Source organism: Sceloporus occidentalis, unplaced genomic scaffold, assembly GCF_023333645.1.
Source record: "Sceloporus occidentalis isolate IW3139 unplaced genomic scaffold, rSceOcc1.0.p SCAF_48, whole genome shotgun sequence".
Classification (NCBI taxonomy): Eukaryota; Metazoa; Chordata; class Lepidosauria; order Squamata; family Phrynosomatidae; genus Sceloporus; species Sceloporus occidentalis.
The window spans coordinates 1,676,190-1,700,940 of NW_028317028.1; the positions used below are offsets into that span (position 1 = coordinate 1,676,190).

Sequence of the window (24,751 nt, forward strand, 5' to 3'; positions counted from 1 at the left end):
CTCCCTCTGCTGTGATTATCCCGTTGCTTTTCTTCTTTTAAAGTTGACTTCATGGGGATTAGAAATCCCCAAATGCTTCTTTTCTATAGATAATGGGATTCTGGTTTGTGATGTTACTGAAACATACCATACAATCAATTTCCCTTTCATCCATTATCGGGGACGCCACTGGAAAAAGCTCAAATTTTTTTTGTTTTTATTTGCTGAACCGAACCGATATTTGAAGGAAGAAAACACACTGAATGAATTTGGCTAAATCTTACAAAGGAAAAAAATCCTGAAAAACGTGATACTCCCTCAGCAACAAGAGTATTAAAAATCACGTTACGAGCCAAAAGGATGGAGCGTTCTGCTCCTGTATTGTGATTTGAATTGCACTTTAATCAGCGAAATGAACCAAAATGATTGTGTTCCGTAACAAGTGCTTAACTACACAAAATCTAGCACCATATCATAATAGGGTAGTTTTCCCAGTGTTCTCCACCCAGAGGGTAAATTGGACATAGTGTTACTACAGTAATAGGTGCAAAAAGCCAACAAAAAAAGCATCCAGTTTGCAGTCGCATCTTTCTTGATTCCATGCGTTTCTCATGGAAAGTCACAATTCACTGCTTCTCCATCTTCATGTAGTTATTTTGAATCCCTATCTATCTATCTACGTCCAATTGGGCATCACATAAAACCCACTGTACTCTGCAAATTGTGAGCCTCATTGTAGAGGACTGCATTGGGAGGTGGGTCCCGCCAAGAAAGTTGCGGGCGGTCTTGCTGGGGTTGCGGGCGGTAGCGGGCGATCAGGCACTGTACCTGCGGGTCCCGGTAATCCTGCGCAGTCCTGCAAGGCTGCCTTCTCGCTGCTCCCTTACAGTGTCTCCTCTTTTGCTCGCCCAGGAACGGAGCCACGTGATGTGATGTCACTTCCCGTGACTCCGCCTTGTTCCTGGGCGGAGCACGAGAAGAGACGCTGTGAGGGAGCAACTCGAGGGCAGCTTTGCGGGACTGCGCAGGATATCTGCAGTTCAGGTAAGGAGGTGGGCTTAATTGGCCACAAATGTGGCGGAAGCGGGCGGGATTGGCCACAAATGTGGCGGGAGCGGAACACCCACATTGCGGGAGCGGGTGGGATTGGTAAAAAAAAAAAATCAGCGGGAGCGGGATTAAAAAGACAGTCCCGCGCAGGGCTCTACCTCATTGCTGCCACCAAATACAACTAAACACATTGATTTATATCTACTAACAAACATCCTTAATTTAATTGGGGGTTTTTTAGCCACAAAGTCACATGATTTTGGATTTATAAAACACTAGGGCTTAAGCATACCCAATAAAATAGACACGAGATGACGTTGGATGAAGGCCAGCAGATAGGACAGCTAAAGGATATAAAAGTAAGGTGAAAGATCCCCTTTGTTTTCAGACACACACAAAACAACTCTCCTAATACAGATTCTTATATGGTGTAGAAGAGACCTGGATAGTCTTGGAAGCTTGCAATCCATTATACATCAGTTAGCCAATTAGGTATCATTTTTATCAAATTTGTTTTCTCTCTGGCTAACACAACTCTATACCGATAGAGATTCTTGCAGTTCTTCAGCTCAGGAACAGACAGCATGTAAAACTCAGAAGGTGATATTACAAGACACACCGTCAATGCACAGCTCTGGGGTTTCATGCATCTCCCTTTGTATGGTAAAGTAACATTTTTGGTAGATTTCAGACGTTAACTGTGACAATTTAAACTACTTCATCGAGATTAGAAATACAAAATGTTGTCGGAGAACTTAAAATATGGCAAATGTCAATGCTGTGTTTAACCACAACAAAATGGAAATTGCAAATCGGGCCGTGAAGACATTATATTAAGGCGCATGCTGAGCACAGATCATTAAAAAAATAATTATTACAAAAATAGCATTGGCCGCTGAAATGTGGGACTGGTGTATGTTCTGTATTATTTGAAAATAATGGTTTTAAGGCAACTGCATAGTCTCGGCTGTTCCATTATCGTTGGTTTTTGGGACATTACTTAGATTACTGGTCGTGGGCCTGACTGTTGCTGGTCACAGTTATATGGCGGGTCATCTCAGTGAATACCACTTAACCCATAGTGATGGATGGTCACATAGCACTACAGCTACACAACAGTGTTTTTATTGGTATATTGTCCAAGCATTTGTACTTAAAGGAACCACACAATTCTGGCCACTGGTCCTAATAAAATGTGCAAAGGAGGACTACAAAAGCAATAGGGGGAATAGAAGATCTTGGTTATGAAGATCACGGCATCTTAGAGGGGCCAATTATAGCATTGTATAAATAAGTGCAGAGCCAATATGAATAGTGACGTATTCATTAACATAAACATACAAAGAACAAAAGTCATCTTCTGAGCCTGGAAGAGCGAAGATTTTATAGACCATAAAGGAAGGGATTCTTAACAGTGAGGGCAATAAAGCTATGGAATTCACTGCCAAGGGAGGCAGTTCAAATACAATGGATGCCTTCAAAAAGGGTTTGGATGTTTTGGTTTTTTTTAAAAAAAAAAAAGCAAAACACACAAGGCTATAAATGATAGATTTAACATGAATATTTTAGAGCTTCTTGGTCAAAGGAGAAATCTCATTGCCTTTCGGGGTCACAAAAGATTTTTTTCCCCCCTAAAGTGGCAAAATCTGAAAAACAGCTTAATTGGAAGTGGTTTTGCCTAGGAAGGATAGGTAGAAGGGTTGAACTTGATAGACTTAGGTCTTTTTCAACCTAAACGATTATGTTAACACAACATAGAGGCAGTTTATATGCTTTACCGATTGAGGCACTTTAATGAATACATTAACATTGTATATTGTGAACAGTCTTTGTGTATTAGTAATGATGACCAGTTTATTTTATGAATTATATAGTCCTTGCATCAGCACTAATAGTTATGTTGAAAGAAAAAAAAAAAGAAGCATTTATAGTGTTGAAAAAATCGTTCCAGGGATGATACATATACAGTATATAGTACATACAGATTGGTAGCTCTCAAGCCAGTGCTTTCAGGTAAAATTAAGCCAAATACAAGATTTAAATCAATCTTTAGAGAATAAAACCTCAAGCTCACAGGTTATCGCCACCCTTGGCCTGTTCTGGCATGTAAAATTGATCTACACATTCTGATACCAAAAACGCAAGTAACAGTACAGATCAAGAGAAAATGTTTTTTTTAAATAATGCAAGACATGGAATATGCTCAGCTCACTTCATAAAAAAAAAAAAAAAACAACTACTGTTATATTTTCGTGTCATATTGATTAAAAGTACACAAATGTGGCTCAATGTGTACGATCAACAACAAAACAATCCTTGTTGCTTCTTACAATGTACAAATGGCGCATCCATCGGTATTCTCTAGAGAGTAGGCTTGCGAGCGGGACCCTCTTTACCCTCTTTATAGCGTAAATTAATGACGCTATATAAATAAAACATAACAATATTCACCTTCCAAGGAACAGAGTTTAAATTAAGGAACACTTAAGTTATATTTCATTACCATGGAGAGAACACTTTAATTATACACGAGAATAAGGAAAACCTTTTGGCACTGATATCCAGCAGATTTACAGCTGATCTTTTATCTGAAATACTAGTTCTTAAGGTAAAAGTTACTACATGTCACATATGTGATAATATATATAACTAACACTGGCGTGATAATTAGTAAAACTAATGATTTGTTAAAGTCCATTGCTTCTGGAATAAGATTCGTTCAAATAATCACGCATTAAAACACTGTAGTCGCAGAAGTGTCACAAGCAGGAAAGGATATTAAAACCAAAACAGGCGTTTTAACCACTGGTGTTATCACCATAGCAACCAATGAAACGTTCCTGTTAATTGCACCATTTCCTAGATTGCTACGGTAATAAGACCACTTTCCAAAACCTGCGTGAGACTTGCTCTTTATACGCAGATTTGATAAAGTGTATTTGTGTACTGAATTATAACAGTTGCTTTGAGGATTATGTGCCTCTAACAAGTAGGTGCATCCTCATTTTACTGAGACTTGTCTTATTAGTGCTCTTTCTTGTAATTAATACTTTACAATGTCTAAGTAGTTCAATTTATTCCTAAACGGATATTAATGTGGGCGATGGACCTGCTTGTCACGAGGCAACCATAATGTTGTTCATAAAAGACGCAGCCTTGTGTGTTATAAACAGATGAGTCTAACATTAGAATGTAATGTTATTACTATTGTTCAGAAAGCGTTGCTCTGTGTGAAGTAAAGACCCGCAAAGCATGTTTGGACACCATCACGTCATTCCCTTCAGAGCTCTTCCTTCTCTGCTACTTTGCTCTGGAAGCTGCCAAGAATATTAAGTCTCTTCTGAAGGTCTTCCTTCTTGGATTTGCTCATCTGGTTCTTCTCAATCAGTTTAGTAATGCGCTCGTACTCACTACTGGCAAAGTTCTCCCCTACCTCAAGCATCTTCCCCATGATCTTCACGTACTGCCTTGCGGACTGTTTCTCGGACTCGCCGATGTCCTCCAGCATGGACTGAGCTTTCTTCACCAGGTCACTTCGCCCTTCTTTCGACGCTGACCTTAAAAATTCTCCAACCAAGATATCATATTCCTCAAGGCAACCTGGCATGCCCAGATACACCCCGTTAGCTTTCAGCCAATGCTGTATTGCAGGGGTCTTGACTTGACCAGCGTAGACAACTGGATGGTCAATGTCCCCATCCACAAAGAGGTAAAAATATGGAAATTTATCCTTATCGAGGTTGTACTTTTCACCAAGCTCCAAATTGAGTTTGTCCCCGTAATCTGTAAAATTGATTATATATCAGCAATAGCATACAAATCTGTTAAACCTAATTTAAAACTAACAGTAAGGATTGTGTTGGCCATATCTCCTAATATAATCCATAATTAGAGTACAGAATTATTTTGGCTGTTCAGATAATGGAAACCTGTTTATAGCTAAACTTCAAAGTTCTTACAAATACGCACTGCAAAAAAAATGAAATATATGGCTGTATTTCATACCGTTTTTAAAAAAAAAATATGTTCCAATAATTACATTTTAATAACTGAAGACACCACGTCGAGGGAACCAGATCAACTCAATCATTCTGATTTTAAGTGTTGAAAGGAACAACCTAAATGACCTACAGCTAAGCAGATAAAACGTCACCTTGATCACCAGCCGCTCGCCCCACTTTGTTTATTGACATTATTGGTGGAATAAAAAAACATTCAAATTCACTAAATCTCAGAAACTTAAAACCATTTTTGGCCCTTAGTAGATATCCAGGGGGTATGCTTTCATTTGCTCTGTAGCCATTGCTTTGTTAACAAGTCAACTCATCAGACTAAAAAGCCAAGTGTTGTCACTGCTCTGCTAATCCTTGTAGAAGTCGGGATTGTGCCAAAACGTCCAGTTATTGTCTACGTTCATCAAACTGGAAAATCTGTTTCTTTACTCCCAGGAGAGGAAGGAGGACTTTTTCAAGTCGACAGCCTCATTTCCTCTGGTCAAAGCAGCCCATCTGTTCTTGTTATTCCCGCGTTTGTAGCTCTAAGCCAGCAATATCCTTGTGCATTCCGGTCACTGTCATTCTAGCACTCTTACCAACACCGACATTCTTTTCTTCATTCCGGAATTTTTCTGCAATATTTGCCTTTTGATATTTGACATTATTAAGCTTGAGGGCAATTGTTCTGATCGGTGGGATTTACTGATTGGCAGCTCATCATTTTAATTAAGCATTATGCAAGGCCAAGCTGTTCTTCCCGGAGAAATTCTCGGGGCTTTCGCGATAATGAATTAGCGACCGAGTCCCTATACATTTCACACCGAAGAACCTGAGAGAACCGACCCCACGTGAAAAGCACGGAAAACAACATTTATCCAAAGACTCCACAATGTTTCCACTTTGTTTGTGAGCCAATAAAAGAGAAATTCAAACCGAACGGACACTGTTGATGTCCAACGGGTCCGGGTCTGCTCGATGGCTTGGATCTTTGAAGGAGACTACTGTGCTTCCATGATACTCAGCCCTTGGTCTTGTCTTAGATCCAGTATAGCTTTTTGCCTGCCCCTTGCATGTTTAAATTCCTTCACTGTGTTAGCCTCTACTAGCTCTATCTACCACCCTTTCTGTAAAATAAAATTTCCCTACATAACAGACGTATGGCAAGCCAGAACCTTCATTTATATTGCATTCTGTTACAACCCTTAACATTTCGCAAGCTGCTGACCAGCACCTAAAAGGTGCATCCAGGCAGTTATTTCATTAAATAACCGATTCCCCCTTGGAAGACTATATAATAACCAGAACCGTGTTATTTTAACAACCCAAGGCTCTGCTCAGCATATATCCTGCTTCCACCCCTTGTATTATACACTCATTCGGCCATCTAGTCTGCCTACTCTTCATGGCGTAAAGAATCAGACCTTAATCAGCCCTTGGCCTTGTCTTAGATTCAGCATAGCTTTATGCCCGTCCCATGCGTTTCATTTCCCTCACTGTATAAGCCTCTACAACTTCGGACGGGAGGCTGTTCCACTTATCTACCACCCTCTCAGTAAATTAGCACTTGCTCACATTACGTCTAAATTACATGGATCTGAATTCTTTGACTTCTGTTTGCACGTCCAACAGGTAAGCGGAGGGGAAACGGACGGCTGAAACGTGCGCGATAGCGTTATTTTTACCTGATATTCCAACCTCAGCAACCAGAAGGTCTCTGCTGGAAGACGAGCTCTCCGCCAACTGTTTGAACTCGTCGTGTTTTTCACCGTAAGGATACTGAGTATCAAACTTCACCAGTGCAAATCTACTCTTCGGAATTACCTGCAGGCCAAAAACAACCATTTTACGACGTTCTTATCGCAGGTTCCACAAACAGATTTACTTCCCCATTCCTTTGTTTTGTTATGTATCGCACGTAATGAAATACCGGTATAATTATATATACCGTATTGGCTCGGATATAGGCCGCCCCCGTATATAGGCCGCACCCTAAAAGTTTGGTGCTTTTTTAAAGAAAAAGTTTTTTTCTTTAAAAAAGCACCAAAAAAACATGCTGCCACTCTGCCCCCCCCGAGATATGCTGTCACTGTCCTCCCTCCCCGAGATATGCTACCACTGTCCGTCCCCCCCCGAGATATGCTGCCACTGTCCTCCTCCCTGCCCGAGATATGCTACGACTGTCCTCCTCACTTACCGGAGCAGACTCCCGGGTGCCTTGCGGGGCCGGCGGGGGACATCTACGCAATACGCGTATACAACTTCCGGTGCCGGTACTGGATGTGCCGGCACCGGAAGTTGTATACGCGTATTGCGTAGATGTCCCCCGCCGGCCCCGCAAGACACCCGGGAGTCAGCTCCGGTAAGTCAGGCGGGGGGCCAGAGGTAAAACGCATCGTGCGGTTAGACAACCGCACGATGTGCTTAGACAACCTCCCGTGCCGGCACCCCCCCCGTGGGAAGTGCTGGCAGGGGAGGCTGTCTGAGCGTATCGGGGAGTAGGATGCAGGTCCCCTGCACCGCTGCGGGGGATCTGTATCCTAACCCCGCTGCCTGCCCGGCGCCCGGGACTGCATGTCCCGGGCGTCGGGCGCTAGACCCCGAATATAGGCCGCACCCCCACTTTAAAGACTTAAAGTGGGGGGGGAAAAGTGCGGCCTATATCCGAGCCAATACGGTAATTCATATTGCTATGCAGTCCAGGTAAAGCGCTGCCCTGCAGTATGTATAGACTCATGGAAGGGAACAAATTAGTAAATTATACATCATCCAGGGCAGCGCTTTCTCTGGGATGGTCAGCAATATGTAAAACTTGTTGTGTCCTGGAAAACACGGCTGCTGTGGTCACCCTAACTAAATTGTATTTGATGGTGGGAGTGTCCCTTTAAGACGTCCCATTTGTCAGCGAGTTGGTGGCTTAACATGATGGGAGTTGTCATGCACAGCATTGGGAGTGGCAGCAGGCTTTGCAGGGGCCAGTGAATATTGCACACTTCCTGGTGACTGCACACCTGACGTGTTTACATGCAGGTAAAGCCATTGCCCACAACCTACAGCCACCCAATCAGCTCGCAGCTACTGGGGAAACATGACACTTGGGCTCAGGGGATTGGACAGACTGTTATAAAGCCTATTCTAGCTTGCCACAGCCATACGCATTAACCCGGAAGACGGGCGCATAGGAATGACAACTACATACATGTAAGACTCATTAGGACATGTAAAGGTTCCAATAAAGACTACGCATGTATGTAGCGCTATATGTGACTGCAGTCGGTGTATGCTGGTACAGATGCACACCGTGTCTGGACATAATACCAACAGACTATAGCCGGGTCTGTTGTCAGAGGGGCCGCCGCTTATGGGCGATCGCAATGAGATTAATATGCATTGTTTTATTCTCGCGGGGTTTCTCAGCATCTGTACGGGGAATGGTGCGTGCAAGCTGGGCAGCAGTGATGGGAGTCTGCTGCTGCTGTCACACAGCTGTATGGTGATCCCCCCACCCCTTTACCTTATAGAAGGTGATGTGATCCAGAGACACGGAGCCCTTAGTGTGCAGCGCAGAGCAGGGATGGAGAAAGCATAAGCTCAGCACTGCACATAGAGCCAGTCCAAAACATCCCCACGCCATGATTCTGGAGCGAGATCAAAGGAGTGATCACGTGATGCGTCTGTCTCTGTGTGATGAGTGACAGGCCTCATATGGTACCACCCAGGACAACACACAACCTCATGCCAGGGGGGGGGGAGAGTCAAAGGTGGAACATTCCTAATGGCATGGTCCTAGCAAATTAATGCTCTATGATTGCTTTAATGCCACCCTGATCACTGCAGGGTACCCCCCCCGTGCTTCATACAGAAATAAGCATGCGGTACTACCTGTGACTGTATTGTGATTTTATGCATCTACCCAGTACCCATCATTTGCGTATATAGTGAATGACAGCTCTGGGGACCTCCCACTTCCGCCTGGCCACGCCTCTTCCAATCTGTCATTTACCCTAGCTCTCCCCAAGGGCACCCCCACCCCGGTCACATCAAATATGTCAAGCCATATGTGCCATGTAATAGGAATGTATTTCTGTAGTCTGTACTGTGCATATGTAGCATGTCTGATGCCACAAATGACTTGTACCGATCATTCCTTTGCTTCTGTGCCGTGTTACGGTAAATTTTTTATATGTTGTTAATTTTACAATAGATGTTTTCTATTAAAAAACAGATTGATAACTGTGACTAAAATACTGGACATAAAGTATAAGCGGAACATGGCGAGTACGTACCGTCAAATCGCTCCGTCCTGGCGTTTCATCCCTGGCAGCATACCTCCAGCTGCAGTATACTTTGCTGTGTGCTGTAGATGCGTGTGCTGGCACATACGTCATCTAAAGTCACATGACCCCATGCATTGGTCACACAACGTCAGGTCACCCCGTGCCCCCCCACTCGTGCTTCTAATCAGGCAGCCCATTAAGCAACACTTTAAGAGAGGAGCTTGCCCCCCCACACACACACACGGTAAAGCACTGTAAATCTTGTAACGCTCTAGATTGCAAGCTTGCGAGCCGAGCCCTCTTCACCTAATGTATCAGTTTATCTCAGTCAGTTAGTTCTAGTTTTGTCATTCCCGTTGAATGTATGGGCGGTAAGATGTGCTGCTAAATTGTTGGCCCTATATAAATAAAATATAATAATAATAATATGTAAAGCAAACTGCTCTCATCTGCAAACATTTATCGCAAAGTATTACAATTACAGATAATTAAAAAAAATAAACCGCACCCCAAAATTACTATAATTACTATAATAAAAAGCGGAAAAACACCGCTACAGAAAGAAATTTCATCTCAACTCAGCGGTTGAATAGATTCTCGCAACTCTACACGTATTATAATAGAAAACCAGTGAATATGTCAGACCAGTGGCGCTTTGAGGGTTAATTGCTTACTCACGACAACTAACTCGCCGTATGGATGAAGCACAAAATATTAATTTGCCAGAACTGGGGTGTCTTCGCCGACATGACAGAAAGACAAAAGAAAATCAATGGGGTAGGAGAAGTAATTAGAACATAACGAATGCACTTCTTTGTAAATCCGCAGCCTCGTTATAATTGTATTTGACAGTCTTAATGAGTTAAGAAAAGCTGGTCAAGGTAGGGCATCTGCCAGGACAGAACTGGGTCACACGGCCCATTGTCCTCTCATGTTCCCATGGACAAGTGGTCTTCAACAAACTCAGCGAAGCTTCGGAGAGACTGATGATCTTCTGTTTCATCACCGTACAACCCAACGTACCTACTGTTCATAATTCCAAAAGGGTTTTCTAATGATCAATTAGCCTTTTACACTTAAACGCAATGTCCTACTGAAACAAAGACACTCGACGCAAGCACTGGTTATAAACAGGCCGTGGTATTTAATCGTAAACAAATGTTTACAAGTAACTATACTATGCTCTGCGCACAAGTAAAATTAAACACAGGACTAACTCCTATGATGAACAATAATAGTTTATTTACCAGCTTAGCGACGCAGGATTTTCCGAGCTTCTGCAGTTGAGTCCATCTCCTGAAAAACTTGTTCTGGTTTCCGCGTAATGTAAAAATAGACAAACCCGCTACAGTAACTGCAGCGTCTATTGTCTGAAAGCAGGACAGATAAGAGATAAATAAACTTTACCTGATCTGACTTAGTAAGTATTTAATATGCATTCTTTAACCTGAGGGATCTACTTATCTCGTTAAAATCCTGCAGTTCCTTATGATTAACTTCAGCTTTGGCTGCCCAAAGGGAGCAGCAAATGTACATGGTGGGTCTCATTGGACCCCCTGGAGATCAGGTGGAAGCCACGGCTGAAGCTGGCTGGAGGTGAGTAGTCAGGTGTACACGTTGCTGTGGGTTTAAGGTCAGAAATTTGGGGTCAGAGAAACGTAGAATACACAGAGAAGATTCTGAAGAATCCCTCTATGCATTTGGATAAAAGATCCTGGCCATCATCCTCTCCTATTGTCTCACTTCCCCCACAACCACCGACTAGATTATAAGCTCCCAAGAGCAGGGGCCTCTTCTCCTTTGCACCAGTTTGTTATTGTATGTGTTTATAAATTGTTCTACTGACTGTAACAGCGCTGCGGAATCTGCCGGTGCTTTATAAATACATGTAATGTAATGTAATCATATGCATTAAAGTGCTAAGGAAGGCTGACCACATAGATCTCCCTTACGAAAAATTACTACAGTTTTTTCTGAAGTAATACAGTTTTTTGGACATGAAAAAACTGCAATACTGCACATTTACTGCACTTTTACGTCATTATATTTCAAACCTACAGTTGTACTTCAATGTACTGCAGCTTTATTGCATTTGTACTTCCTTACAAAATAACTGCAGTACAGTGAAGTACAAATGCAGTAAAACTGCAGTAAATGTGCAGTAATACTGCAATAAAAGTGCAGTATTGCAGTTTTTTTCATGTCCAAAAAACTGCAGTATTACTTCAGAAAAAAACTGCAGTAATTTTTCGTAAGGGCTCTGCCTCCAGGTACATGTGATTGCGTTGGAAGGGGGGGGTAAGCTCAGCGACCCCTTTATCTATAAATAAATTTGCTGGGACAAATCATTTCTGAAGACAGAAGCATCTACTGGGGACTTTCCTATGGAGAGTAGGGCATCTGGTCACCCTATTTGTAAATCACCATGCAGAGGAGTATAACCAACATGCGATGACCCTCAAAAGCAGTTATCTGCTTTCACTAGGTCACAGCAGGGCAGCCATTATTGTTGGCAAAAAATCTAGTTTTTAACTAAACGGCCGCTGGGTGCTGATGCTTCACACACAGGGCTGGGTGCTGATGCTTCACACACAGGGCAAGAAACTGGATAAGAAGAGTGAATCAGCCACATCACAGAGCAATCTGGGCAGTGTGAAGGAGCCACGCTTTATTCCTAGCTTCAAATAGGTACTGTGTATGTGTGTATGTGATTCATATGTATGTACAGTATGTAATGTATGTAGTATGTGTGTATAGTGTATGTGTGCATGTATGTGTTTGTGTATAGTGCATGTAGCCAAAAAAAGCACTATATAAACCAATAAATAATTATAATAAAACCCATTAATATGAAATAATTATGAGCAGCAGGTTAAAGTAGAGTTCCAAAAAAACCCCAAACAAACAGAATGGAAAATTCCCCTGACCACACAGGTAAAGCTAAAATGTATTATACTTTACTAGGTTCTAGGAACATAGGCAGGGGTGGGCTGGGCCGGGGGGCAATTTAATACGGCCGGAGCTACTTGAATACTTTTTTTTTTCATTTAATAGCCGATCCGGCTTGCCATATAAATTTTTTTTTAAAAAGTATTAAAGTAGCTCCGGCCAGTGGCATCAGCACCCAGCAGCCGTTTAGATCAGTTTTCCAGCAATCTGATGGCCGCATAGTGATGGGAGCAGCGTGAGGGGTGAAAGCTCCGCCCCCTCGCACTGCTGGAGCACCGGATGTCGTGTCACTGACATCCTGTATACATAGTAGTCTGTTGCTACCAGGGGATGGGGGTCTAGACGAAACCCCCCAAAAGTGGAAGTAGAAGGTTAGTAAACCAATTTATTTTTGTACAAGCTATATAATATTTTTTTTTGTATTCGTTAAAAACAAAAAAATAGGTGTGTGTGTTTATGTAAGTGTGTCCCCAGTGTCACTTCTGTCCCCAATCAGCCCCCCATGTCATTGCTGTCCCCATTCAGCTCCCCAATGTCACCTCTGTCCCCAATCAGCCCCTCCCAGTGTCACCTCTGTCCCCAATCAGCCCCCGTGTCATTGCTGTCCCCATTCAGCTCTACATTGCCACCTCTGTTCCCAATCAGCCCCTCCCAGTGTCACCTCTGTCCCCCTTCAGTCCCCGTGTCATTGCTGTCCCCATTCAGCTCTTCAGTGTCAGCTCTGTCCCCAATCAGCCCACTTTAAGGTGTGATCCTGGTAGGGTACTCATATTAGCCTTTACAATTTCCCTGCTGCTGTGTACTGTACTTCCCATAATCCTCAGCCAGTATGATGGGGGCATTTAACTGGCTGAGCATCAGGGGGACATTAGGTTTTGCTTTTTTTTTACCATTCTTTGTTGCTATTAAATTTACTTATGTTGAATCATATTTGTATTTTTATAATGAATATGCGTTCAGGAAAAGATGGGCATGTATGATGGGCTGATTCGTGGCACAACGGGCCACTTCACTTGACTTGCCCCCCAGGCCTTAGGCTGCCAGCCCTCCCCTGATTCAATGGCAGGTTTCTCCAAAGAAGACGTTTCACTGATTAACCATACATTATACAGGGCTGACCTGTAGCCGCAGCAGCTCACTGGAGTTTGGACCTTCAAAATGCATAGTGAAGTCAAGAAGGTGAGACACAATTATCCTGGTAACTCCCTATTAAGTGAATAGACCCCAGAAAGGTATGCTCTCTACCTGTGGATCCATTTTTGGTACTTGATCAATTGACTTGCTCTCCAACCCTTGTAAAGACTACAAAGTGATTTGAAAAGCTGGATTCAATAACAACGTTCCAAATATTTTCGATACTTTACCAGCCAGTGTACATTTATTATCATTATTTACAGATGATTTCAGATAGAGGTTTTTATATCACTCTCCCCTAGGGTAATCATTAACATTGGCAGCTATTGCTTGTTTCTTAAATATGAATTAGTCATAGATATAAACTGTTAAACACGGGGAATTTCCCACTGAATAAAAATCCGAACACACAGATCATTGCCAAATGAAATGTTTTTCAACCACAGCGTTCCTGCCAAAAAAATAATATCCGTGGCATAGTGTCATTTGTTTATTGCCTGCCAGTGAAATTGTGGTTGGTGGGCAAATAAATCTCTTCCAGCGTATAGGAAGTCCTAACACACTTTCGCCCTTACGTTACGTTACATAGTGAGACTTTCTCCGAGTTTCACTTTACTGCCATAAAAAATGTTTATGAATAGAAGTGGCCACACACATTGCGGTTGCTGTATATATATATATATATATATATACTGTAAAAAGGATCGACCTTGATGTCTTCTCCAGTAAAAAGATCTGCATAATGTGGGTAGATGTGAATGAAGGCTAGATTAACTAAATGACACAATTAGATGAAATACAGGAAAACAGGGAAATATCATGGTGCTGACATTTTGGTTTAGTGAATAATCCCTATAGATAAACTGACAAATTAGAGAGATTTTTTTTTAAACTCTGCATGTTTAGGATTCTAGCAAGTTACATACACTGAAGCGAGAAGTATCGCACACACGCAATTTGCTTTAAGAATGGGAAAAGTATCTGTAATAAAATTACATTGAAGAAAACATTTTGCGGCACATGATGGCGACCAGGGGCAAACTGGGGATGACCAAGCAGCTCTGGCGGCCAAACGATGCACATACGGCCACTGACCTTAAAGCGCCAGGGCGGCTAAGTCCTCCCCACTATCATATGGGCTAAAATTAACATCTGCAGTAATATGAAATAATAAGGAATCTTTGACATATTGAATTGTATGTATTTATTCCACATCGTTTGTATGGAAAACATCTTAAAATTACTAGAAAAATAATTTAGGAACTTTATCATGATAAATCTGTGTCACAACCACTGCGCATATTCTGTATCATACATACTATGATACAGAATATAATGGCGCTATATAAAACAATAAAAATCATAATTATATATATCTATATATATATATAAACGTGTACAATGTATGTTATGTTTATGACCTATGACATTACTACTAGTAGTGTTAATACTCCAGCACACTGTGAACGGGATCTTTCTTCTGACGGTTCCTAGCTTCTCTATAGTAACTGTAAAGTACATCATGGGCAGAGCCCTCGAAACAGCGCACTGATGCCCGTCACTTGCTCCGGTGCTGACACGCCCCTCCCAAGTCACGCCCACCCCGTATGACTATCGTTACTGCGATCCCACGGACGGTCAGTATAAAGGAGCCCGTGGGTGGGGTGGCAGAGAGGGGAGCGAGGGAAATAGCTCAAGGCGCAGGCGGATTCAGCGAGTGGGGATACTGCAGAGATGGATGGATTCCATTCTATAGGATCCAAGCTGGATTCCATAAGGGTGGCTGATGTTGTGTGGATTAATGACTCTTTATCAGATGAGTGGCGTGGGGTGAGTAATCTGCAGCGGCTGGCAAGTGAGCCATCTGATGATAAGGAAATCAATTGAGATATCTTCTTAAACGGTAGCTCTATCGATCGTTAGTAGTGTTTATATATGTTGAGTGGGCTGCATCTACATTATTGTTGAAGTTTTTACAATGATTTCTCAGATGAAACAACTTGATTTTATCTGAATGGGTAATCATGTCCCAATACATAATACAGACATACAGTCTCATCATAAACATACATACAGTCATATACATAAAGTCTCATATATATATATATATATATATATATATATATATATATATATATATATATATATATATATATATATATATATATATATACATACATGTGAGACTGGCTGTTTTCTAAAAGTTCCTAAAATTTGATTATCTCTAATTTTATTCCTAAAATTCTGAATTTTTATATGAAAAAATAATTTCCAGTGTTTCAAGAGATTATTTCAAGGGATTATTTACAATGAATTTATCAGGCTCGTAGACCTTACTTTATGTATGAAGCATAACATGTTTAATACAGACCCTCCTAAAACCCAGTGTTACCCACTTGTTCCTGAATCAGAACAATATTCCATGGAAGATTGTAAGTATATCCATCAGGTTGTTCTATATACTAGTACTATAAGATAAACATGATAGTACTTCGCTTACTATCACTCCATACATGTTGTATGTTTTTTTTTCCCCAAATAAGAGTTCTTTCTCACGTAGAGACAAGGCACCTGGAACACTCATCCATGGTGTACGTCTAGAATTTATATTTTATCACTTAACATACATTTACCTTTAATATATATTTTAATAGCTTTTAAATGTTGTCAACAATATACTTCTTCATACAGCCCTCCAAACTCCTATTGCTTAACATACGTCGGGCTTGTAAGTGTTTGTACTGCTTGATGTAATGACCTTGGTATTTCTAGGAACCTCTACTACCCTACAAATATACTGTTTGAAATTATTTGAATACGACATTTCACAATTACCAGCAATACGCAATATATACCGTAATATACCTTTTTTTCTATAGTTCAAGAAGGGATGGTTATGGAACGGCTGGCCGGGACGTGTTTGCTCGTGGTTGGTCCTAGTATGTAGGGGAATCAGGCGGCTGCCAAGACACCGGGCTGGCGGAGGTGCCAAAACCACGTTCTTTTCCTATGCTTGGCGAGGGTATGCACAAGAGGGGACTAAAAACGTTCAGCTAATATTCCTGTCCCTGGTCGCAAGATTGGTTTGCTAAGCATAGCGATCATAGTGATCATATCAAAGCAATCATAGTGTTCAATCTACCCTTATTATGATGTAGGGAGAGGAAGGATTTTTTTTTATGGTTACATTATTATTTTTTTATTAATAATTTGGGCAGGGTTACTAATGGGTGGGATCAAGGCCAAGGCAAGCCCAAACTGCCCATCCGCCCCAATCTGCCACTCCAACAACCCTCTACTGCTCTTACATCATCAGGAGGCCTCTGGTCCAGTGGCGTCGCTACAGGGGGGTAAGGGGGGGCAATAGTCCCCCCTAGGTTAATCCTTGCCCCCCTGCCGAATTTGGAATAAAGTCGCAATGCGACTTTAAATCCCGTCTCTTTTTTTTTATTATTATTTTTTTTTAATGCGGAGGAGAGAGAGGGTGCGGCCCACGTAAGATCGGTTGCCCTGGCTGCACCTCGAGCCCTGCTACTTACCTGTGGGAGGGTCTTCTGTACTGCATAGAGGAAGCGGAACCTAGCAGAGTTCACGTGACATCACATGACTCTGCTCCAGTCCTGCTTCCTCTGTGCAGTACCAGAGAACGCAGAGGGAGGCCGCGCCCTCTGCTGAAGTCTGTGAGCGGCATCGAGGTAACGGGGTGGGGAGGGTGTTTGAATGAGTATGCGTGATTGAGGGAATTAATCTATGAATGAATCAGAATATGAATGAATGAGTGTGTGTATGTGATAGCATGGATGTGTAAATGCTGGAACCTAGGCATGATGGGACTGTGATTGCTGTTAGCAATCACACTCCTATCATGCCAAGTCAGCCAGTACATGTTGAAACCTAGCTAGCTGCCCCCCTTGTGTATTGATGCTTTGTGTATACCTGCTATCGGCAACTGGGGCTAATATTAATATATATGGGCAGCAGGGGCAGCAATACACAAGAGGCAAAGCCTGTGTTGGTGTGTGTGTTTGGTTGTTGGTGTGGCAGAGCCTGTCCTGGTGTGTGTGTCTGGGTGTCGGTGTGACAGAGCCTGTGTTGGTGTGTGTGTTTGGTCATCTGTTTCCTGGCACTTAACTTACAGTAGGAATTATTTAATTTATATTTATCCAGAGATAAAATGCCCTCCTGAAGTTGTAGTGACTTCAGGGGACAAAACGTTCAAGGCCCTGAAATCATTTAGTGGAAAAGTTATTTATTGTGTTATAATATTTATTTCAAGGATTAGCCGCACTCAATTGTGGCTTCAGGCTTCCCATGTTGAATGATATTATTTTAGCCCAATAACAAAAGTATAATTCCATAGCACATTACTTTTGGAAATTATGAATGCCCCCCCAGTTTGACTGTGGTATATTGTGTACCCCCCCCCCCCTATATATTGTTTCTAGAGTCGCCACTGCTCTGGTCCCAGAGCCACCTTGTGATGGCGAGTCAAGCCTTGGTTACAGGGGTTATTAAAAAAAACCAAACATCCCCATACATCACATTTTATCTCGTAGGATAATTTGACCTGTTCACAGTATATCACTGGGGTCCTGGTGGAACAGTGTAGTAGAAAAAACCCATATATACCTAGATTTTTCATACTAAATGGTGGTTTATATGTAGACATTTACATATCGATTTAAAGAAAGGCCTTTTCCAAACTGGAAAAAACAGTGCATAATTAATAACGCTGCCTTAAATATTAAAGAGGGGGTTCTATGTGGAAGCCAAAACATCGCAAAGCTGGTCAATTTCCTTTGGATGGAATGTGTCCAAAGCCTCTGGATATTACAGGATTGAAGTTCTCCCAGGAATTGTTGAAGGCATTAAAGGGACAGTCTGCTGTCCCATAGGGCACCACCAGAGAAGAATGCATGTTAACACGCTTGGAAAGTACCTTAACATGCATTGTTTACTTATAAGATAAAAAATAAAGCACTCTTACCTTTAGAAAGAGCACATCGCCTGCAGTGCAGCACACTGGGAGCAGACAAAGCGAGCAAAAAAATTATTGAAAGGGACATTCTTTTAAAGTAATTAAAGGAACATTGCATTCCAACTATTTTTTTATTCACATGACAGTTCCTTTACCCCAAAAAGCGAAGCTTTAGGTAAAAGGCTTCAACTTCCACCATTCAGTGATTCATTTCACTTAACTGAGAACTCATTGGCACATTTTTTATGTCCACATGTTCCAGGTAAACATTTTACTTTATCTGTTTTTATTGCTTTATGACTTATTTTGCATGCTGATAACTGTACAATTCATTGATCAAACTATCGGCCTCTTTAGTTTTGTATGTTTTCGTGCTGCTGTAAAGTAATTCTGACGGCTATGATGCAACATAGAGCTCTGTTTTAATAGCAGCAGCTCAAGCCGCAGCCACACTTTTTTTTGCCATTGCCCCAAATATCTATCTGTCTATCAATATATAGAATAGACTAGGCATCAGAGATCCCCCAAGGTGGGTGCATGGCACCCATGTGCCAAGTAACCAAGTGGTGTCACCTAGCTCGTGTTAGGCATAGCTATTTGCATGGATAGTGCTCCATTCGATGTAAGAGCTGTGTGAGCTGCAGTGATGTTGGGAGAGAGCGTGTGTGTATGTATGTATGTTTGTACAAGTGTATGGTGTTAGAGTGAGTGTGTGTTAGTGTATGATGAGAGTGTAAATGAAAGTATATGGTGTTTGAGTGTTTTACTTTGTGGCATTGTAGTGTACACATGTTAGCATGTATGCATGTTACTGTATGGTAACATACAATGCTTACATTTTATAATGATAATTTGGACCCTTTCTGGATAATGAACAACATTGGACTACAGCAACCACATACACTTTAATGCATGTAATAGCTTGGTTTCCATTTAAATAATCATTTTTCTCCTTTCCGATGAGAATCCCAATGCATGTATTTGCATGTTTCCCCATTTCCATCTCCGTGACTTGGAGTAGGTGCATTCGGTCGAACACATCTTCTGCTTACCGGTGAACATGCACTCTGCCAGTGATTGTCTGTTTCAATCATCCAAACGAGTAATGCAGTATACCTTCTTTTTAAACTTCTATGTCAGTGGCCTAACTGGTTCTAACTGGTTTTTGAGATGTTCCAAATATGTTTGATTATATGCATTTCTTCCTCCAAGAAGGGTAGTCTAAGTGGTTCTGCAGGTTTTAGAAATATTAATATTAACCAGCAACCACCAAATCATAAACTACAGGGCTTATGGTTTTTTTTTTAATAGATTGATTGAGTGCTTTCCCCTAACTGGAGCTTGAAGGGGAAAAAGCATTGTTTCCTTATTAAAAGGTCAGAATTATGCCCTAGTACATGTCTCTGGCTTGCAGACTGCCCATTGGGGTTGAACCTGACATAGGACATGGGCATACCTGGGAACTTTTAAGCTCCGACGACCTTGCAAGAAACACCCCATTTAAAGGGAAATGGGTGGGGAGTGGGGTGTATCAGGACCCAGCTTCCACAACCCGGAGGATTCAAGTGTTGACTCTGGGAATGGGAGAAGCAGCAATTCTCCCGTAGCCTCCAGGCAAAACCCTGAGATTTCCCAGGTATGGATATGGGACCTCACAGTTACAGGCAGGTTCCCTGTTCAGACTTTCCCTTGTCCAGCTAGTACAGTGCCCATTTTAGCACCAATTACCCTACTACCAGTTTCTACATCATTCAAAGTTATATGGGGGACTGGCAAGCAATCGGACAAATGCCTGGTTGGCCAGTGCCGGTGCTTTCATTTGTGGATGCAGTCTGGATACATGCATGCTGCAGGAGTGTCAACAGCTGCATGCATTCAGCCGATGGTCTTAAAGTGCCAGGGCCATTTTCTTTTCCAAGCTCTTGCATGAAGTTGCTGGAGGTAAAAGTTGAAGGCATTTCAGATATACCGTGCAGAGAGAAGGAAGAGGATAAACATTGGAGATGTCAGGAACCTGTGGTGGCATTGGGTAGTAGATGCGAAAGGAGATGGGCAGGAATGGAAGAAAGAATGTGCTGAAACAAAGAGGGTCACCAATGATTTAGGACAAATAATCGTAGCTGGTGCAATAGCACCAAGACTGAGTGTAGATTAAAGCAGAAGAAATGGAGACGTAGAAGATAATTCATTTTAGTAGCCTGCATTTGTTCACAGAGGATTAGACGAGGATATGTTGGTTTCAATGGTAGTTGTTAACCCCTTAGGATGAATAAATGCCCTTGTTTTCAGGTGACTGTTCATTTATCAAAACTTCAGTCCCTGGTTATGATTTGTTCTTTGTATATTTCCTGCATATCTTTGAAGCCTATAGGATGATTGTATTTGAAAAATAACTTTTGCTTTAAATACCGTAAAAGTTAGTCCCTGGCCCCAAAAAATAGTATTTGGGATACAACATAAAGCCATAGGAAGAGGGCTGCATGACATAGGGGTCCCATTGTACAGCTGCAGAAAGGATCTAGACATGATGAAAATGCTGGATAAAATCCTTATTACTCTAGACACCTTTGTGTTGAACTACAAGTAAAATACACAAAAAGGCTTCTGTAAACCAGAATGTTAAGTGTAGCCCATATGACAGGGACGGGCCAGTCCAAAATTGTTCAGAAAGGGCCTGTCCGACCTGGAAACACAGAGCCAGCCCTCCCTTGCCATAGGGCAATTGCCCTACTGTACAACGCTAGACTTTATTATTAAAACAATTGAATGATTTTTATATGCAATGTACTTTATTGGTAATTTTTTTTTTTTCCTTTTCCAGGTTTATAGTGAAATCAAATGGATACAGGTTGTCACTGCAATTCTAAGGTATGTATTGTATAGTTAATCATATAAAGAAATGCAAAATGTAAAAAAAAACATTTTCATCTATCTTGTGATCATCTGTCAGTGATTTTTATTTAGGAAAAGGTCAGGGGTTGTTTGTAATCTGCATCATTGCTGCCTTTCTTTCTTTCTTTCTTTCTTTCGTTCTTTCTTTCGTTCTTTCTTTCTTTCTTAATTAATTAGTTATTTCGCTTTTTACTATCAGTATCATCCATTTGTTTGTCCTGATTTGTCTGTATTACATTATTAGTTCCCTGTTAGCGATCCTCTCCCTCGTGTGTCTGTGATTTTATTGCGGGGTAATTAATCAATCAGTAACAAGCAGCCTTCCCTATATCAGAACTGACTTTGGAGGCACAGGCCACTTTCCCTCTATGTGCCAGGTTCTATCTGTGTGCCACTAATTAGGAGTTTACCAAGGAGTCTGAGAAGGAAGGTCAATATGATGTTTTTGTCTATTCAGCCACCAGCACCACCACATTATATTTTTATTGTTCCATCATTACTTTCTTCTCACCTTCTCTCATCCCAGACACTTCTCTCCTTCACCAACTCTCTCTCCCCCACTCATCAATCTCTCTGCTTCCACAAGTCCTATTCCCATCTTCTCTCACTACTTCTATTTTTAGACATTACCCCCAAATCCTGGGCCATGCAAGGCTTCAGAAACCTCTATAATCTTATCTATACTCCCTGGGACTCCTTTTGCCCTCCGTTTACCTCTGCTCTGGAATGCGCGTTCTGTGTGTAGCAAACTAACAGCCATATACTATTACCTCATCTCTAGTTCCCAATATCTTCTCACTCTAACTGAAATCCGGCTAACCTCAGGTAACACTGCCTCTCCTGCTGCTCTCTCCTATGGTGGCCTTCACCTCACTCACACTCCCAGACCTCCTACACTCCCCAATCTATTCCCTCTGTTCCATCACTCACTTTTTACTCATTTGAGGTCCATGCTATCCAGCTATTTACTCCCATCTCTTAACACATTGCTTTTGTATACAGTCCCCTTGGCCCTGCTAATATCTTTCCCCACTTCCTCTCCTCTAATGTCTCCTCTCATTCTTGGAGACTTGAACATCCCAGTAGACACTACTTTGAGTCCCATGGCTTGGAAATTCCTTTCCATTACCTCCTCTTTTGATAGACAGCATACTTCTACTTTAGGAAAAGAAAATAGTGATATTCAGCGCTTAAAATAAAAATGCCAGATATCTGGTGTAATGACACAACTTAAACAAGTATAATACCTTGGTTCTGCAGAACCAACACACTGACCACAAGTGTGTAAACGATAATACACAAAACAAAGAAATAAAGTGCTGCGCAAAATGTACAAACGACACCACAATATGTGCGGAAATTAAATAATACTTAAATTAATTAAAGTGGATTCTTCAATAGGTTCCTCTGTTGGGAAGCCAATAGAGCTCCTTCTGGGGAATGGAATTTCTTTTTAACGCTCCCGTGGAAAGGACCGGAATAATGCTGTGTTGTAGCAGTAACAGCTTGGTTCTCACAGGATTCCTCTGTGTCCACTTCCTCAATGGGCGTATTCAGCACAACGCGTTTCACCAATCGGCTTCTTCAGGTGCATTTAAGTATTATTTAATTTAATTTCCGCACATATTGTGGTGTCGTTTGTAAATTTTGCGCAGCACTTTATTTCCTTGTTTTGCATACTTCTACGTTATACTACTCCAACTGGATCTTTCTACCGCTTTTGACACTGAGGACCACCCTCTTCTCCTTTAAACTATTCACAATCAGAGGTCAGGCGTTTCTTGTAGTTGGCCACCAGGTTTGCACACATCTCAGGAGGGATATTGTCCCACTCCTCAGGGAGGCAAGGTTAATCGAGCAGATAGCGAGGAGAAGTAGACCAAGAAAGGTGACAGAACAGAGCAGACAGAATAACTAGAATAGGCAAGAAGCAGAGCTGGGAAAGGGAGACTGGAAACCAGTTGGAATTTCGTCCAAGACGAAAGGGCAGGAAACAAAATTGGTTTTCTAAAATGAATACACCAAAACGAAAAGAAAAGATTCTCCAAATTGTTTTTTTTGTGTCCATTAGCACAAGTCTATTTTATATATAAACACTAAAGTTGCTGAATGCAATATCACGGCATTATCTCATAGTAGGTACAGTAATGTTGTACTGGCCATTGGACTGAACCCCTTCCATTTTTTCATATTCAATATTTTTATTCTGGAATACCTGATATTGTTTAATTTAATAAGACTGTGTGAGAAATTATTCTAGATTAGTCTACTATAATGAAATACATAGACATAGTCACACGTATGTAAACAAGTCATTGCGATTATTGTCAAATATAGCACACAGGAATGTCAGAGACCACATGACTATATTGTTGTGAACTAATTTTGTTTACTTAACATTCATGATTAGCAATACCCATCGGGGTTTTCTTGGAGATATCTAAAACATTCATCACGTAGAAATGTGGCCGTCACATATGGTGATGGTACGGTTTCTTGGAGATATGATTGAAGTTGACAATACACCCAAAAAAGAGGAAGGTTTCTAAAAATGTTTGCTTTGAAAAATAGCTCTTGGACATGTTTGTCAAACTCTCTGTATCACTGTAATAAGTAGCTTGGAAAGAAAAGAAAGCAGTTTAACCTCTATTCAGCGAATGCTCTGACTCTTCTCAGAATCTTGTTTTTATGTGATCAAACTGTCAGAAGATAGAATAATGGTGTAGAATAACGTATAGGGACATAAATTCCCTTAGGCAAGAGAGGCAGCTGCGATGTTAGTGAAGGGCAGGTCCTCTAACACAATTACTCGAATTATGGCTCGGCCTGTATATACATACAAATTTGAAATGTATTAATCAGGACCTTTCAGTATGTATTAATGGGTAAATAGTATTAAATTGTGCTTTAGGTTTTACTGTATGATATACTTACAGTGTTCCTCATCCCAGTGTTTTAGGTTCTGGATCAATCATTGGTTACGCTGTGTTTCATAGTGCCGTGAGATCTCCAGAGGTAAGAGCTTTATCGGACTCTGATAAATGATGGACAAACATATCAAGTGTGTTCATTCATCCTCTCTGATGTGTATTACGATCCGTTGTAAATATTGGTCCTTTCCATTAGGCAGCCATTTTGTCCTTCCCTGTAGGATTTGCAGTTAGCCATTTTGTCCTTTCTGCCTTTTCATATTTCCATTTAGCATAACTTCTATTTCTAATATCTCCGGTGAACTTTCTGATTCAGTTATGTACATACTGAAACAGGCAGAAAATGTAATATTTTTCCCTTGAGCATATAAGTATTGCTGTCTACAGTAATGTTAGCACTGACAAAAACCTAGTTTTATCTAATTTTGTTCCGATAGACCCCCTTTACCTGTAGACCTGGAGGCTGCCATTGTTGTCGTTCGTGGATTCTTTATGGCAATGCTAATAAAACTTGTTCTTCCATTAGGCAGAGTCCGGGTGGGTGATAAATGTTGTGCCGATTTCATGGTT

General features: G+C 41.4%; 1 protein-coding gene across 1 annotated transcript; it reads right to left on the reverse strand.

Moving 5' to 3' along the window:
- Window positions 1-4,309: 4,309 nt before the first annotated feature.
- LOC149289065 (endoplasmic reticulum resident protein 29-like) lies at window positions 4,310-19,453 on the reverse strand. The gene is made up of 5 exons (XM_089490997.1): window positions 19,412-19,453; window positions 14,378-14,508; window positions 8,536-8,659; window positions 6,707-6,845; window positions 4,310-4,812 (listed from the first exon to the last, which is right to left on the reverse strand). Exons 1-5 carry the CDS (start codon window positions 19,451-19,453, stop codon window positions 4,310-4,312), a joined length of 939 nt encoding a protein of 312 aa, XP_089347123.1.
- Between the last annotated feature and the right edge of the window lie 5,298 nt (window positions 19,454-24,751).

Coding starts and splice junctions, on each gene's coding strand:
- LOC149289065 (XM_089490997.1), bottom strand. CDS start 19,453: ATGATTGAAACAGACAATCACTGGCAGAGTGCATGTTCACCG. Junction 14,509..19,411: donor GGCAGAGTGCATGTTCACCG/GTAAGCAGAAGA, acceptor CCCATATGATAG/TGGGGAGGACTTAGCCGCCC. Junction 4,813..6,706: donor TGCTGAGGTTGGAATATCAG/GTAAAAATAACG, acceptor TCAATTTTACAG/ATTACGGGGACAAACTCAAT.